Source organism: Saimiri boliviensis, chromosome X (genome assembly GCF_048565385.1).
Source record: "Saimiri boliviensis isolate mSaiBol1 chromosome X, mSaiBol1.pri, whole genome shotgun sequence".
In the NCBI taxonomy this organism is placed as follows: Eukaryota; Metazoa; Chordata; class Mammalia; order Primates; family Cebidae; genus Saimiri; species Saimiri boliviensis.
In genome coordinates this window covers 59661887-59676611 of record NC_133470.1, presented here as the reverse complement: position 1 = coordinate 59676611, position 14725 = coordinate 59661887, and the positions used below count along the sequence as shown (strand labels likewise).

Sequence of the window (14725 nt, the reverse complement as noted above, 5' to 3'; positions counted from 1 at the left end):
CACCCACACACATATACACAAAAAAGAACTTTCTAAATTCAAACTCCTGTGAGACTGTTCTTAAAGCAGGATTAAAGAACTTTGCTAGAGTATAAGATAAAACTCTCAGTATCAAATTTTCCTGTTTGATGCAGCCTTTGTGAAACTTTCTCAGCCTTATGGTGAAGAAGCCTTCAGTTTGGAGTCAAGAGCTAATGAAGCTCAGTGGTTTCGAAAAATGGGTAAGAGGAAATTTTATGGCTATGGGAAACATCATGGGTTAGTGGAATCAGACGGATGTAATTTCAAAATCTGGATCTTTCATTTTAACTGTGGGTACAGTAATAACTTGCTTAATCTGTTTTATTACTTATAAAATGGAAATAATTATATATATTTCATATAGTTATTAAGGGTTTTAAATGAAACAGCATATGTACTTGGTATCATAGTAGATTCTCAATGGACATCAGTTGTCTTCCTTTTCTTTAGGAATGAGTCTAAGATTAAACTAACTAATGAACAAACTATAAATACAGGTCCCCAAGGTTGTACTCCTAAACTTGGTTTTAAATACTTAATTTATTTCTAAATGTAATTGACCAAAAATAAACTATATACAACAATATGGATGAATCACATAACGTTGAGCAAAAGAAGCCAGACATTGAAGAATACATATTGCATTGTTCATTTTATTTATAATTTTAAAAACAGGAAAACTAATATATGGTGTTAGAAGTCAGTATAGTGGTTATCCTAGAAAAGGAGTTGGACTTGAAAGTTGTAGGAGCTTCAGGGTTTCTGGTGGTATTCAAGATCTTTCTTGATCTGGGTGCCATATGCATGAATATTTCCACTTTGTAAAAATTCAGTAAGCCGTACAATTATGAGTTGTGTAATATACTTTATAACGGCTCTATTTCAATAAAAATGATTTTAAAACTTGTGGAGGCGGCCAGGCACAGTGGTTCACACCTGTGATCCCATCACTTTGAGAGGCCGAGGCGGGCAGATCATGAGGTCAGGAGTTTGAGACCAGCCTGGCTAATATGGTGAAATCCCATCTCTACTAAAAATACAAAAATTAACCAGGCATGGTGGCGTGTACCTGTAGTCCCAGCTACTCAGGAGGCTGAGGCAGAAGAATTGCTTAAACCCGGGAGGCAGGGGTTGCAATGAGCTGAGATCATGCCACTGCACTCCAGCCTGGGTGACCGAATGAGACGCCGTCTCAAAAAAAAAAAAAAATGAGCAAAAAAAAACTTGTGGAGGCTGTTACTACAGTAACAAGTAAGCATGAGCAATTAAGCAGCAGTGCCACAAAGTGGACTGATTCTACATGAACATTTCCCTGCTTTATGAGGTTTAATAGGGCTTTAATCCTAGGAGAAAGGGAATGAATACAGAAATCTGACTTCTAAGAAATCTGACTTCTACGAAACAAATAATGAAAAATAACAAACATCTAAAATTTAGACAAGTTGGGTGACTTTACCCTTTTGAAGGTTTGAAAAAGTATGTTTTTTACTGCATTTTAATTTTGATTTTCCAAGAGGAAGATGATGCTGACTGTTACCTGATGAGGGCTTCTACTGCTCTTTGGAAGATATAAATCTTTCCAGTAATTTTGCTCAACTCTTGATTCTAGTGTACCTTGTTCTTTGCTGAATTTTTACTTTAACCGCTACGAGTTGGTGAGCTCTATCCATGTTTGTCTTCATTTTTAGATAGATTTGTGTCAACTAAGGGGTTTTTTTTTTTTTTTTTTTTTTTGAGACAGTCTTGCTGTCCAGACTGGAGTGCAGTAGTGCCATCATAGTTCATTGTAACCTCAAATTCCTGGTGTCAAGCGATCCTCCCACTTCAGTCTCCTGAGTAGCTGGAGCTATAGGTGTGTGCCACCACGCCTGGCTAGTTTTGTTTTGTTTCTTAATTTTTTTGTGTAGATAGAGTCTTGCTCTGTTGCCCAGGCTGGTCCTGAACTCCTGGCCTCAATTCTCCTGCTTTGGTCTCCCAAGGTTCTGGGATTATAGGAATGAGACACCGAGCCTGGCCTCAACTAAGAATTCTTATTGTATGTCCTCAATTTAAAAAAAATCACCAGTACCTGTCTTGGTCATTGGTCTAGTATTGAAGATTAGAATTGATAAAAGTCTCTAAATTTACCTGGAAAAAGTTTCTTTACAAACCTAAAGTTAATTTTTTAAACCTTAAGTAACCCCTTACTAGTATGTTAATATCAAAGGTATAAATAGCAGAAATTATAGTGGTACAGACTAAATGGTAGATTTTCATATTATTACATTATTTCATGTCAATTTCCAGCTTGGAACTTGGCTGTGCAATCTGACAAAGATCCAGTGGTAATGAGAGAATTTTTCATACTTTCTTATAAGGTAAGTTTCTTTTAATAAGTATCTCATGTATGGACCACAGCAAGGCTATAAGCACTATGGCTATAGTAAAGGGCTAAATATAGACTGGGATTGTCTCTTAATCTAGGAACTTTTAATATATATTTAAGCAGAAATGACCTAAGAATTTGTTTATATATAGAGAGGGGGTGTGTGTGTACATACACATATACACACACACACATATATATTTGTGTGTGTATATATATATATATATATATATATATATATATATATACAAATTATGTTATATAGGGTATAACTTAAGAATATGGGGCATATTTGTCTATACCAAAATATCAGAAACACCCATCAGGGAGCCTAAAGTTCTACCATTTAAGACTTATTTCTTTGCCTTTGAAGAGATTTCAGCCTCCCAAAGTCCTATATTAAAATGTAAATATCTATAGGAAGGGAATACTCTTAAGTAGTTGTTAATTACCAACACATTATGAAGACTTATGGGAATAAGTCTATAAGAATATAGAATAAGTATCTGGGGACAGCAGAGGCTGAAAAAGGAGATAAGAAGCTTAAGCCTCCCTTATAACTTTCCTATAGCAGGTTCTGTGTGTAGTGATTTGTGAGTTTGTTATTTAATTCGAAGCATTTTTAAATAGTCATTGGCCTCCAAGGTAGAGGTTAAATGCCAGAAAGAGTACCAAGTATTGATAGGGGAATAAAAGAAGAAGGGCTAAAGAATAGTCTTCATACACATTGAGTACACAGTATGATACGTTGGGATCAATTAAATGTTAAGAATTTTAGAGCTAGAAAGAACTATAAAGATTATCTACCACAACTCGTTCATCTCACTTAAGAGTAATCTGAGACCTAAAGAGACTGAGTGTCTTAAAATGCTATTAATTTAATAACAATGATGATTATGATCACTGAATGTTTGGGGAGATTAAGAAACAATCTTTGCAAGTTTAGACATAACTGCCATTTTAATTAAGTGAAATAAATTGGTTTTAGTTTTGGTATTTGTGATGAGACTTGTAGGATTGGCATGTAAGAATCCAAATGGCCTAGAGTTTTATTGTAGCAGCTGGGAGTTTTTCCTAAAACTAGGCAATGTTAATGATGAGGTCATACCTAATGCCTGTCAAGATCTGGCAATGCCTCTTTCAACCATGACAATATATGTACTAATTTTGGCTCTATTCAATACAAAGGGGGAAATCTATTTGCCAGGGGAAAAAATCACTTAGAAATTGCAACATAAACCAAGAAGTAAATCACTAGATAGAAATACAAGGGCAAATGATACTACTTGTCACTGGAAAAGATAGGAAAACTGTGAAGAATTGAAGCTTTTTGTCTCTAGGAAGGTACTAAAAACAATGGAAAGAAATATAAAATTAAAAGCATAAATCAGCATTATAGCTTATATCATTTATGTGGTGACATGTGCTTTTCCAGCTGAATTTTCTCATTCAGACAGGAAGTTGCTGATTTTCATTCTGATTGTTTGTGTTCACCTGGCAGAATTCTCACTATTCATTGATGTTCTGCTTCCTTCTTATCAGATGTCCCAGTTTTGTCCTCCTGATAAAGTAATTCTGATTGCACGGAAAACATGTTTACTTATGGCAGTTGCAGTCGATCTAGAGCAAGGGAGAAAAGCTTCAACAACTTTTCAACAGGTAATGTGCAACCTTCAAAGAAAAGACAAGAATTCAGTGTGCTATTTGATATGTTTGCCTTCCCTGATGCAGTTCTTCTTGATTCTCTTTAGAGAATCCTTTTCTCCACTCCAGCAGCATCTTGATTTCAAAAGTTTGTAATGGCTAATTCCTTCCTAAGCAAAGGTTACTTTTGGTGTGGCCTCTTTTTTAAAGAAGATTAGCTATCTCCTCTTTTAAAATTCCCCTTCCTGAATTGCTTGAACCAGGGAGGTGGACGTTGCAGTAGGCTGAGATCATACCACTACACTCCAGCCTGGGTGACAGAGTGAGACTCCGCCTCAAAATAAAAATAAATAAGTTTTTTAAAATTCCCCTTCCTATGGACCACTCTTTCCAAAAACATTTTTAAATATTCTTTATCTTCATTGTCTGCCTGTGATTATATATGGATGTGGACCCATTTTTGTTTCTTTTCACATCTTCTAAGGAAGAACTCATCTATTTCCATAGCTTTGATAGCCATCTGAAATTATTATTTATCTTGTTTCTCTTCTTTCGATTGTATTTGCTTTCTTTGTCCCACATTCTTAAATATCTCATTAACTTAATTTCTACAAGAGAGAATTCCTTACATTTGCCTGAATTTCCCTATCAGGTTCTTAAATGTTACCCCTTCTAGAAGCTATCCAGGTCACAGTCTCTCAAACACCAGATTATTGATTTGCTTTTAGCTGTTTACCCTTCTTCTTTCAATCTAAGAAAATTGTCTCCAAATCATACCAGTAGCATTTTTGTATGATTTTTAAGATCTAGGTCTCTCTGCTTGGTTTATCTTACCTTGACAAAGAAAATTTCATTTCCCATACTTGTCAGCTTCTGTCCTCTCCAAGTGATATAAACCCCTTGCTGTTTATTTTCTTCCTCCTATTAATCTCTTCTTTCATATTGTTCTTTGGATCTGGAACAAACTCTCACCAGATCTCTGCTAACTATTTTGCTTCTTTTCCCTTCCATTGTTTAGTTCAGCTCAAAAAACATTTGAGCACCAGACACCTTTCTGGGTACTGGGGATACAGAGAAAAAGAAGCCAAAGCTCTTGTCTCTGAGGAGTAAAGGGGACCCTCTTTTAGGAAGTATTTTTATTTTAAAAGAAGGTGAGAAAAGACTCTACCTGCCCCAGAGCAAAACAAACAAACAAAAATTCTATTTAACAGGCAAAGGTAAATGTAATTTAATTCTCAATAGGGACTTTTGCTTTACTAAAAAATAATAATAACATTTTATTTTTATATAGTACTTTTTAATTTCTAAAAGTTTTTTATTTTTGCTTAGTAATCCTGAGTTTGTTTAATTTTTTATCTCAGTGAATGGAGATCAAATTGAAGTGAAAGAAATTTCACAAACTCTTAAGTACAGTCATTATTTTGTTTGTTTCTAACTACCGTTCTTTTTTATTCTGTGTTCTTTCCTATGTACACCTCTGTGTTTCCTAAGAAGTCTCTAAACTAGTAACCCTTCTGTAATCTTCTTTGCTTTTGAAAGGATGTCTGTTTAGATAATTGAAGATGCACTTCTGCCTTTTATCATCTAAGTGATGAATCAGACCGTGGTACTCTGTCTCTCTAAAGAATACTTGTTGATTTCTGTTGTATACATCTACTCCCTGTTCTCTAAACCCTCATAAATGGGAATATTTCCAAATAAGTAGCTGATCAAGGAATATAGATGTACTGCACAGTTTAATCAACATTGCCTCTACCCTTCTGAGTATGAATTAGGGGAAAGTGAGGGATAGGTAAAAACAGAGTGATTGTAATTTGTCAAGGAACCACATCTTTTTTCTAGAGCAGGAGTGGATAAACTATTGCCAACTGGCCAAATCAGGCCCCTGGCCTGATTTTATACAGCCTGAGAGCTAAGATTGGTTTTTACATTTGTCAAGGGTTGTAGTTGAAAATAAATAAAAATATGTAAAAGAGAGTGTATATGGCTAGAAAAGCCTAAAATATTTACTGTCTGGTCTTCTATACAAAAAGTATTGTTTTTTAACAGACTTACTGAGGCTTAATTCACATAACTTACAATTCACTCATTTACAATTTATTTGTTTTTAGAGTATTCTCAGAATTGTGCAACTATTGATACAATTTAATTTTAGAACATTTTTATCTCCCTCAAAAGAAACCCCTTACCAATTTGGCAGTCACTTCTCATAGCCTGCCACCAGCACTAAGCAACCATTTACTTTCTGTCTCTATAGATTTGCTTATTCTGGATATTTTATATAAATGTCACCATATAGTCTGTAGTCTTTTCTGACTAACTCCTTTTATAAATGCCTAAATAATGTTTTCAAGGTTCTTTGTGTTGTAGCATGTATCAGTATTTCATTTCTTTTTATGGCTGAATAATATTCCATTGTATAAATATATCACATTTTAAAAATCCATTCATCCATTGATGGACATTTGGGTTGTTTCCAGTTTTCAGCTATTATGAATAATGCTGTGATGAACATTGATATACACATTTTTGCATGGACATATGTTTTCATTTCTTTCAATATGAAATATACCTAGGAGTGGTATTGCTGGGTCATATGGTAACTCTATATGTCATCATTTGAGGAATGCTAGAGTTTTTCAAAGCATCTGTACCATTTTCCATTCCCACCACGAATGAGGATTCTAATTTCTCCACCTCCTTGCCACCACTTGTTATATCTTTTTAATTGTAGTCATCCTAGTGAGTATAAATTGATACCTCACTGTGGTTTTGATGTGAATTTCCATGATGACTAATGATGTTGAGAATCTTTTCATGTGCTTATTGGTCATTTGTATATCTTGTTTGGAAAATATCTATTGAAGTCTTTTTGAATTTATTTATTTAGAGACAGAGTCTTGCTCTGTCACCAAGGCTGGAGTTCAGTGGCACAATCTTGGCTCACTGCAGCCTCTGCCTCCCAGATTCAAGCGATTCTCCTGCCTCTGTCTGCCAAGTAGCTGGGACTACAGGCACATGCCACTGTGCCCAGATAATTTTTGTATTTTTGTAGAGACTGTGTTTTGCCATGTTGGCCAGGTTGGTCTCCAACTCCTGACCTCAAGTGATCTGCCCACCTTGGCCTCCCACCTCCCCACCCCCATCCCTCCTCCATGCTCATTTTTAATCAGCCTATTTGTCTTTTTGTCATTGAGTTGTAATTCTTTATATATGTTTTATACTATACTCTTATCAAACACATGATTTGCAATTATTTTCTCCTATTCTGTGGTTTGTCTTTTGCATTTCTTGCTAGTGCCTTTTGAAATACATTTTTAATTTTGATGATATTCATTTTATTTTGTTACATCTAAGACCATTTCCTAATCCAAAGTCATGAAGGTTTACTTCAGTGTTTTGTTCTAAGAGTTTTATATTTTCAGCTTTTACGTGTAGGTCTCTAATGAGTTAATTTTTGTGTATGGTGTGAGATAGGGGTCCAACTTTATTGTTTTGGATTTGACTGTTCATTTGTCCCAGTACGATTTGTTGAAGTTGGTTTTTTTTTTTTTTTTTTTTTCCCCACTGAATTATCTTGGCACCATTGTTGGAAATCACTTGACCATAAATGAGAAGGTTGATTGTCAATTCTGTTCCATTGACATCTGTGTCTATCCTTAGGGCAATACCACATTGCTTTGATAATTATGTAGTAAGCTTTATGTAGTAAGTTTTGAAATTTTGAAATACAAAGGTGTTAGCCCTCCCTCTTTGTTCTTTTTAAAGGTTGTTTTGGCTATTCTAGGTCCCTGGAATTTCCATTAAGACCAACTTGTTGATTTCTGCAAAAAAGCCAGCTGTGATTTTGATAGGGGTTGCATTGAAACTGTAGATCAGTTTATGGAGAATATTAAAGCCTCTGATTCATTAACATGGGATATCTTTCCATTTATTTAGGTCTTTAACTTCTTTCAACAATGTTTTGTAGTTTTCAGATTATAAATTTCACACTACTTTTTGTAGTCTATTCAGATTTTGTGTTTCCTCTTGAGTCGATTTTAGTAGTTTTTCTTTCTAGAAATTTATCCATGACATCTAAGTGATCTAATTTGTTGGTTTACAGTTGTTCATAGTATTCCCTTATAATCCTCTTTATTTTTGTAAGATCAGCAGTGATACCTCCTAATTTTAGTTATTTGTGTCTTCTCTCTTTTTGTTCTTAGTCAGTATAGACAGATGTTTACCAATTTTGTTGTTCTTTTCAAGAACTGACTTTTGGTTTTATTTTTTTCTATTGCATTTCTAGTCTCTGTTCCATTAATTCCCAATCAAATATTCCTTCTGTTTGCTTAAGGTTCAATTTGCTATCAGTTTTACAGTTTCTTAAGGTAAAACTTGGGGTTACTTTGAGATATTCCTTTTTTAAAAAACTTTTTTTAATTTTTATTTTATTATTATTATTATTATTTTTATTATTCACATCAATCACTTTAGTTTGGGGTAGAGATAAAACACTGCCATATTCCAGCGTTGGGGCAGGAGCTCCCAGTTACAGTCCATAAATATAAACTTTTGCAGCTACAAATTTCCCTTTAAGAACTGCATCCCATAAATTTTGGTATGTTGTATTTTTTTTTCATTCATCTCAAAATGTTTTCTAATTTTCATTGTGTTTTCTTATTTGACTCATTTATTTAGGAATCTGTTGTTTAATTTTTACATATTTGTGAATTTCCCAAATTTTTTTCTCTTGCTGATTTTTAATTTTATTCCACTGTGGTCACAGTACATACTTTGTGACTTCAATTATTTTACATTTATTTGAAGTTTGTGTTATGGCCTACCATGTGAGCTATCCTGGAGAAAGTGCGATGCATGTGTGCTTGAGAAGAAAGTACATTCTACATGGGTTAGTGATACATTTTATGGCTATTAGGTCTAATAGGTTGATAGTGTTGGTCAAGTGTTCTATATCCTTGATGGTTTCCTGCCTACTTATTCTATTGATTACTTAAAGTGAGCTATTGATGTATCCAACTAATAAAAGTTTAATTATCTATTTCTTCAATTCTATCCATTTTTGCTTGATAGCTTTGGGGCACTGTTGTTAGGTGCATATATGTTTTTTTTTGTTTTTATTTTTATTTTTTTATTGCATTTTAGGTTTGGGGGTACATGTGAAGAACATGCAAGATTGTTGCATAGGTACACACATGTCAGTGTGGTTTTCTGCCTTCCGTCCCCTCGCCTGTATCTGTCATTTCTCCCCATGCTATCTCTTCCCACCTCCCCACCCCCCATCCCTCCTCCATTTCCCCCCAACGGACCCCAGTGTGTGGTGCTCCCCTCCCTGTGTCCATGTGTTCTCGTTGTTCAACACCTGCCTATGAGTGAGAACATGCAGTGTTTGATTTTCTGCTCTTGTGTCAATTTGCTGAGAATGATGGTTTCCAGGTTCATCCATGTCCCTACAAAGGACGTGAACTCATCGTTTTTGATGGCTGCGTAATATTCCATGGTGTATATGTACCACATCTTCCCTATCCAGTCTATCATCGTTGGGCATTTGGGTTGGTTCCAGGTCTTTGCTATTGTGAACAGTGCTGCAATGAACATTCGTGTGCACGTGTCCTTATAGTAGAATGATTTATAATCCTTTGGATATATACCCAGTAATGGGATTGCTGGGTCAAATGGGATTTCTATTTTTAGGTCCTTGAGGAATCGCCACACTGTCTTCCACAATGGTTGAATTAATTTACATTCCCACCAACAGTGTAAAAGTGTTCCTATTTCTCCACATCCTCTCCAGCATCTGTTGTTTCCAGATTTTTTTTTTTTTTTTTTTGAGACGGAGTTTCGCTCTCGTTACCCAGGCTGGAGTGCAATGGCGCGATCTCGGCTCACCACAACCTCCGCCTCCTGGGCTCAGGCAATTCTCTTGCCTCAGCCTCCTGAGTAGCTGGGATTACAGGCACGCGCCACCATGACCAGCTAGTTTTTTTTTTTTTTGTATTTTTAGTAGAGACGGGGTTTCACCATGTTGACCAGGATGGTCTCAATCTCTCGACCTCGTGATCCACCCGCCTCGGCCTCCCAAAGTGCTGGGATTACAGGCTTGAGCCACCGCGCCCGGCCCCAGATTTTTTAATGATCGCCATTCTAACTGGTGTGAGATGGTATCTCAATGTGGTTTTGATTTGCATTTCTCTAATGACCAATGACAATGAGCATTTTTTCATATGTTTCTTGGCCTCACGTATGTCTTCTTTTGTAAAGTGTCTGTTCATATACTTTGCCCACTTTTGAATGGGCTTGTTTGTTTTTTTCTTGTAAATCTGTTTTAGCTCTTTGTAAATTCTTGATATCAACCCTTTGTCAGATGGGTAGACTGCAAAATTTTTTTCCCATTCTGTTGGTTGCCAATTCACTCTACTGACTGTTTCTTTTGCCATGCAGAAGCTGTGGAGTTTGATTAGGTCCCATTTGTCTATTTTAGCTTTTGTTGCCAATGCTTTTGGTGTTTTGGTCATGAAGTCCTTGCCTACGCCTATGTCCTGAATGGTTTGCCTATATTTTCTTCTAGGGTTTGTATGGTGTTAGGTCTTATGTTTAAGTCTTTAATCCATCTAGAGCTAATTTTAGTATAAGGTGTCAGGAAGGGGTCCTGTTTCTGCTTTCTGCACATGGCTAGCCAGTTTTCCCAACACCATTTATTAAACAGGGAATCCTTTCCCAATTGCTTGTTTTTGTCAGGTTTGTCAAAGAGCCGATGGTTGTAGATATGTTGTGTTGTCACCGAGGCCTCTGTTCTGTTCCACTAGTCTATATCTCTGTTTTGGTGCCAGTACCATGCTGTTTTGATTACTGTAGCCTTTTAGTATAGTTTGAAGTCTGGTAGTGTGATAACTCCCGCTTTGTTCTTTTTGCTTAGAATTAACTTGGCTATGCAGGCTCTCTTTTGGTCCCATGTGAAGTTTAAGGTGTTTTTTTTTTCCAGTTCTGTGAAGAAGGTCATTGGTAGCTTGATAGGGATAGCATTGAATCTGTAAATTAACTTTGGGCAGTATGGCCATTTTGATGATCTTGGTTCTTCCTAACCATGAACAAGGAATGTTTCTCCATCTGTTTGTGTCCTCTCTTATTTCGTTGAGCAGTGGCTTGTAGTTCTCCTTAAAGAGGTCCTTTACATTCCTTGTTAGTTGTATTCCTAGGTATTTTATTCTCTTTGTAGCAATTGTGAATGGCAATTCATTCTTGACTTGGCTCTCTTTAACTCTGCTGTTGGTGTATAGGAATGCTTGTGATTTTTGCAGATTGATTTTGTATCCTGAGACTTTGCTGAAGTTGCTTATCAGTTTCAGGAGATTTTGGGCTGAGACAATGGGGTCTTCTAGATATACAAATATGTCATCTGCAGAATTTGACTTCCTCGTTTCCTATTTGAATACCCTTTATTTCTTTTTTTTGCCTGATTGCTCTGGCTAGAACTTCCAGTAATATATTGAATAGGAGTGGTGAGAGAGGGAATCCTTGTCCAGTGCCAGATTTCAAAGGGAATGCTTCCAGTTTTTGCCCATTCAGTATGATATTGGCTGTTGGTTTGTCGTAAATAGATTTTACTATTTTGAGATACATTCCATCAATACCTAGTTTATTGAGGGTTTTTAGCATAAAGGGCTGTTGAATTTTGTCAAAGGCCTTCTCTGCATCAATTGAGATAATCATGTGGTTTTTGGTTTTGGTTCTATTTATGTGGTGAATTACATTTATAGACTTGCGTATGTTGAAACAACCTTGCATACCTGGGATGAATCCTACTTGATCATTTTGGATAAGCTTTTTGATGTGCTGTTGCAGTCGGCTTGCCAGTATTTTATTGAAGATTTTTGCATCTATGTTCATCATGGATATTGGCCTGAACTTTTCTTTTCTTGCTGAGTCTCTTCCGGGTTTTGATACCAGGATGATATCGGTCTCATAAAATGATTGGGGAAGGATTCTCTCTTTTTGTATTATTTGGAATAGTTTCAGAAGGAATGGTACCAGCTCCTCTTTGTATGTCTGGTAGAATTCGGCTGTGAACCCATCTGGACCTGGGCTTTTTTTGGGTGGTAGGCTCTTAATTGCTGCCTCAACTTCAGACCTTGTTATTGGTCTATTGAGGGTTTCAACTTCTTTCTGGTTTAGGCTTGGGAGGAGGCAAGTGTCCAGGAATTTATTTATTTCTTCCAGGTTTACTAGTTTATCTGCATAGAGTTGTTGTAATAATCTCTGATGGTGGTTTGAATTTCTATGGAATCTGTGGTGATATCCACTTTATTGTTTTTTATTGCATCAATTTGGTTATTCTCTCTTTTCTTTTTTATTAATCTGGCTAGTGGCCTATTTTGTTCATGTTTTCGAAAAACCAGATCCTGGATTTATTGATTTTTTGAAGGGTTTTTTTGTGTCTCTATCTTCTTCAGTTCTGCTCTGATTTTAGTAATTTTTTGTCTTCTGCTAGGTTTTGAGTTTTTTTTGTTTGTTTGTCTGTTTTGATCTTGCTTCTCTAGCTCTTTCAATTTTGATGATAGGATGTCTATTTTAGATCTCTCCTTGCTTCTCATGTGGGCACTTATTGCTATATATTTTCCTCTAGAGACTGCTTTAAATGTCTCCCAGAGATTCTGGTATGTTGTGTCTTCATTCTCTTTGGTTTCGAAGAACATCTTTATTTCTGCCTTCATTTCATTGTCTATCCAGTCAACATTCAAGAGCCAGTTGTTCAGTTTCCATGAAGCTGTGTGGTTCTGAGTTAGTTTTTGAATTCTGGTTTCTAACTTGATTGCATTGTGGTCTGAGAGACTGTTTGTCATGATTTTCGTTCTTTTGCATTTGCTGAGAAGTGGTTTACTTCCAATTGTGTGGTCAATTTTAGAGTAGATGTGATGTGGTGCTGAGAAGAATGTATATTCTGTGGATTTGGGGTGGAGAGTTCTGTAAATGTCTATTAGATTTGCTTGTTTCAGGTCTGAGTTCAAGTCCTGGATATCCTTGTTAATTTTCTCTCTGGTTGATCTGTCTAATATTGACAATGGGGTGTTAAAGTCTCCCACTATTATTGTGTGGGAGTCTAAGTCTCTTTGTAAGTCATTAAGAACTTGCCTAATGTATCTGGGTGCTCCTGTATTGGGTGCATATATATTTAGGATCATTAGCTCTTCTTGTTGCATTGATCTTTTTACCATTATGTAATGTCCTTCTTTGTCTCTTTTGATCTTTGTTGTTGTAAAGTCTATTTTATCAGAGATGAGAATTGCAACTTCTGGTTTTTTTTCTCTTTATTTGCTTGATTCATCATCCTCTATGCCTTTATTTTGAGCCTTTGTGTATCCTTGCATGTGAGATGGGTTTCCTGGATACAGCACACCGATGAGTTTTGGCTTTTTATCCAATTTGCCAGTCTGTGTCTTTTGATTCGGGCACTTAGTCCATTTAGATTTTGGTTTAATATTGTTATGTGTGAATTTGATCCTGCCATTTTGATGCTAGCTGGCGTTTTGCCTGTTAGTTGATGCAGTTTCTTCATTGTGTTGATGCTCTTTGCCGTTTGGTATGTTTTTGGAGTGGCTGGTGCTGGTTGTTCCTTTCTACATGTAGAGCCTCTTTCAGGAGCTCTTATAAAGCAGGCCTGGTGGTGACGAAATCTCTGAGTTCTTGCTTGTTAGCAAAGGATTTTATTTTTCCTTCACTTATGAAGCTTAGTTGCATTGGATATTAAATTCTGGGTTGAAAGTTCTTTTCTTTAAGGATGTTGAATATTGACCCCCACTCTCTTCTGGCTTGTAGGGTTTCTGCTGAAATATCTGCTGTGAGTATGATGAGCTTCCCTTTGTGGGTAACCCGACGTTTCTCTCTGGCTGCCCTTAGCATTTTCTCCTTCATTTCAACCCTGGTGAATCTGACCATTATGTGCCTTGTTGTTGCTCTTCTTGAGGAATATCTTTGTGGTGTTCCCTGTATTTTCTCGACTTGAATATTGGCCTGTGTTCCTAGGTTTGGGTAGTTTTCCTGGATAATATCCTGAAGAGTATTTTCCAGCTTGGATTCATTCTCTACGTCACATTCAGGCACACCTATCAAACGTAGATTAGGTCTTTTCACATAGTCCCACATTTCTTGGAGACTTTGTTCATTCCTTTTTACCCTTTTTTCTCTAGTCTTGCCTTCTCTTTTTATTTCATTGAGTTGATCTTCGACCTCTGATATCCTTTCTTCTGCTTGGTCAATTCGGCTGTTGAAACTTGTGCATGCTTCGCAAAGTTCTCGTGTTGTGTTTTGCAGCTCCATCAATTCACTTATATTCCTCTCTTTGTTGTCCATTCTCGTTAGCATTTCATCAAATCTTTTTTCAAGGTTCTTAGTTTCTTTGTATTGGGTTAGAACATGTTCTTTTAGCTCACAGAAGTTTCCTATTACCCACATTCCGAAGTCTGATTCTGTCATTTCATCACACTAATTCTCCATCCAACCTTGTTCCCTTGCTTGTGAGGAGTTGTGATCCCTTGTAGGAGGAGAGATGTTCTTGTTTCAGGTGTTTTCATCCTTTTTGCCCTGGTTTCTTCCCATCTTTGTGGATTTATCCACCTGTTGTCTTTGTAGTTGCTGACTTTCAGATTGCGTCTCTGAGTGGGCGTTCTGTTTGTTGATGATGAAGTTATTTCTGTTTCT

The 14725-nt window shown here is 36.3% G+C and overlaps 1 protein-coding gene across 1 annotated transcript in view; it reads left to right on the top strand.

Annotated features, from left to right (window-relative positions):
* Positions 1 to 14725, top strand: part of TEX11 (testis expressed 11) — a gene marked incomplete at its 5' end in the record, with an annotated part of 328765 nt that overhangs the window by 251336 nt on the left and 62704 nt on the right. Inside the window, 3 exons of the mRNA XM_039475670.2 lie at positions 135 to 221; positions 2308 to 2378; positions 3929 to 4045. Of these exons, the coding sequence (XP_039331604.2) occupies positions 135 to 221; positions 2308 to 2378; positions 3929 to 4045 (275 nt within the window). The remainder of the gene's footprint in view (positions 1 to 134; positions 222 to 2307; positions 2379 to 3928; positions 4046 to 14725) is intronic.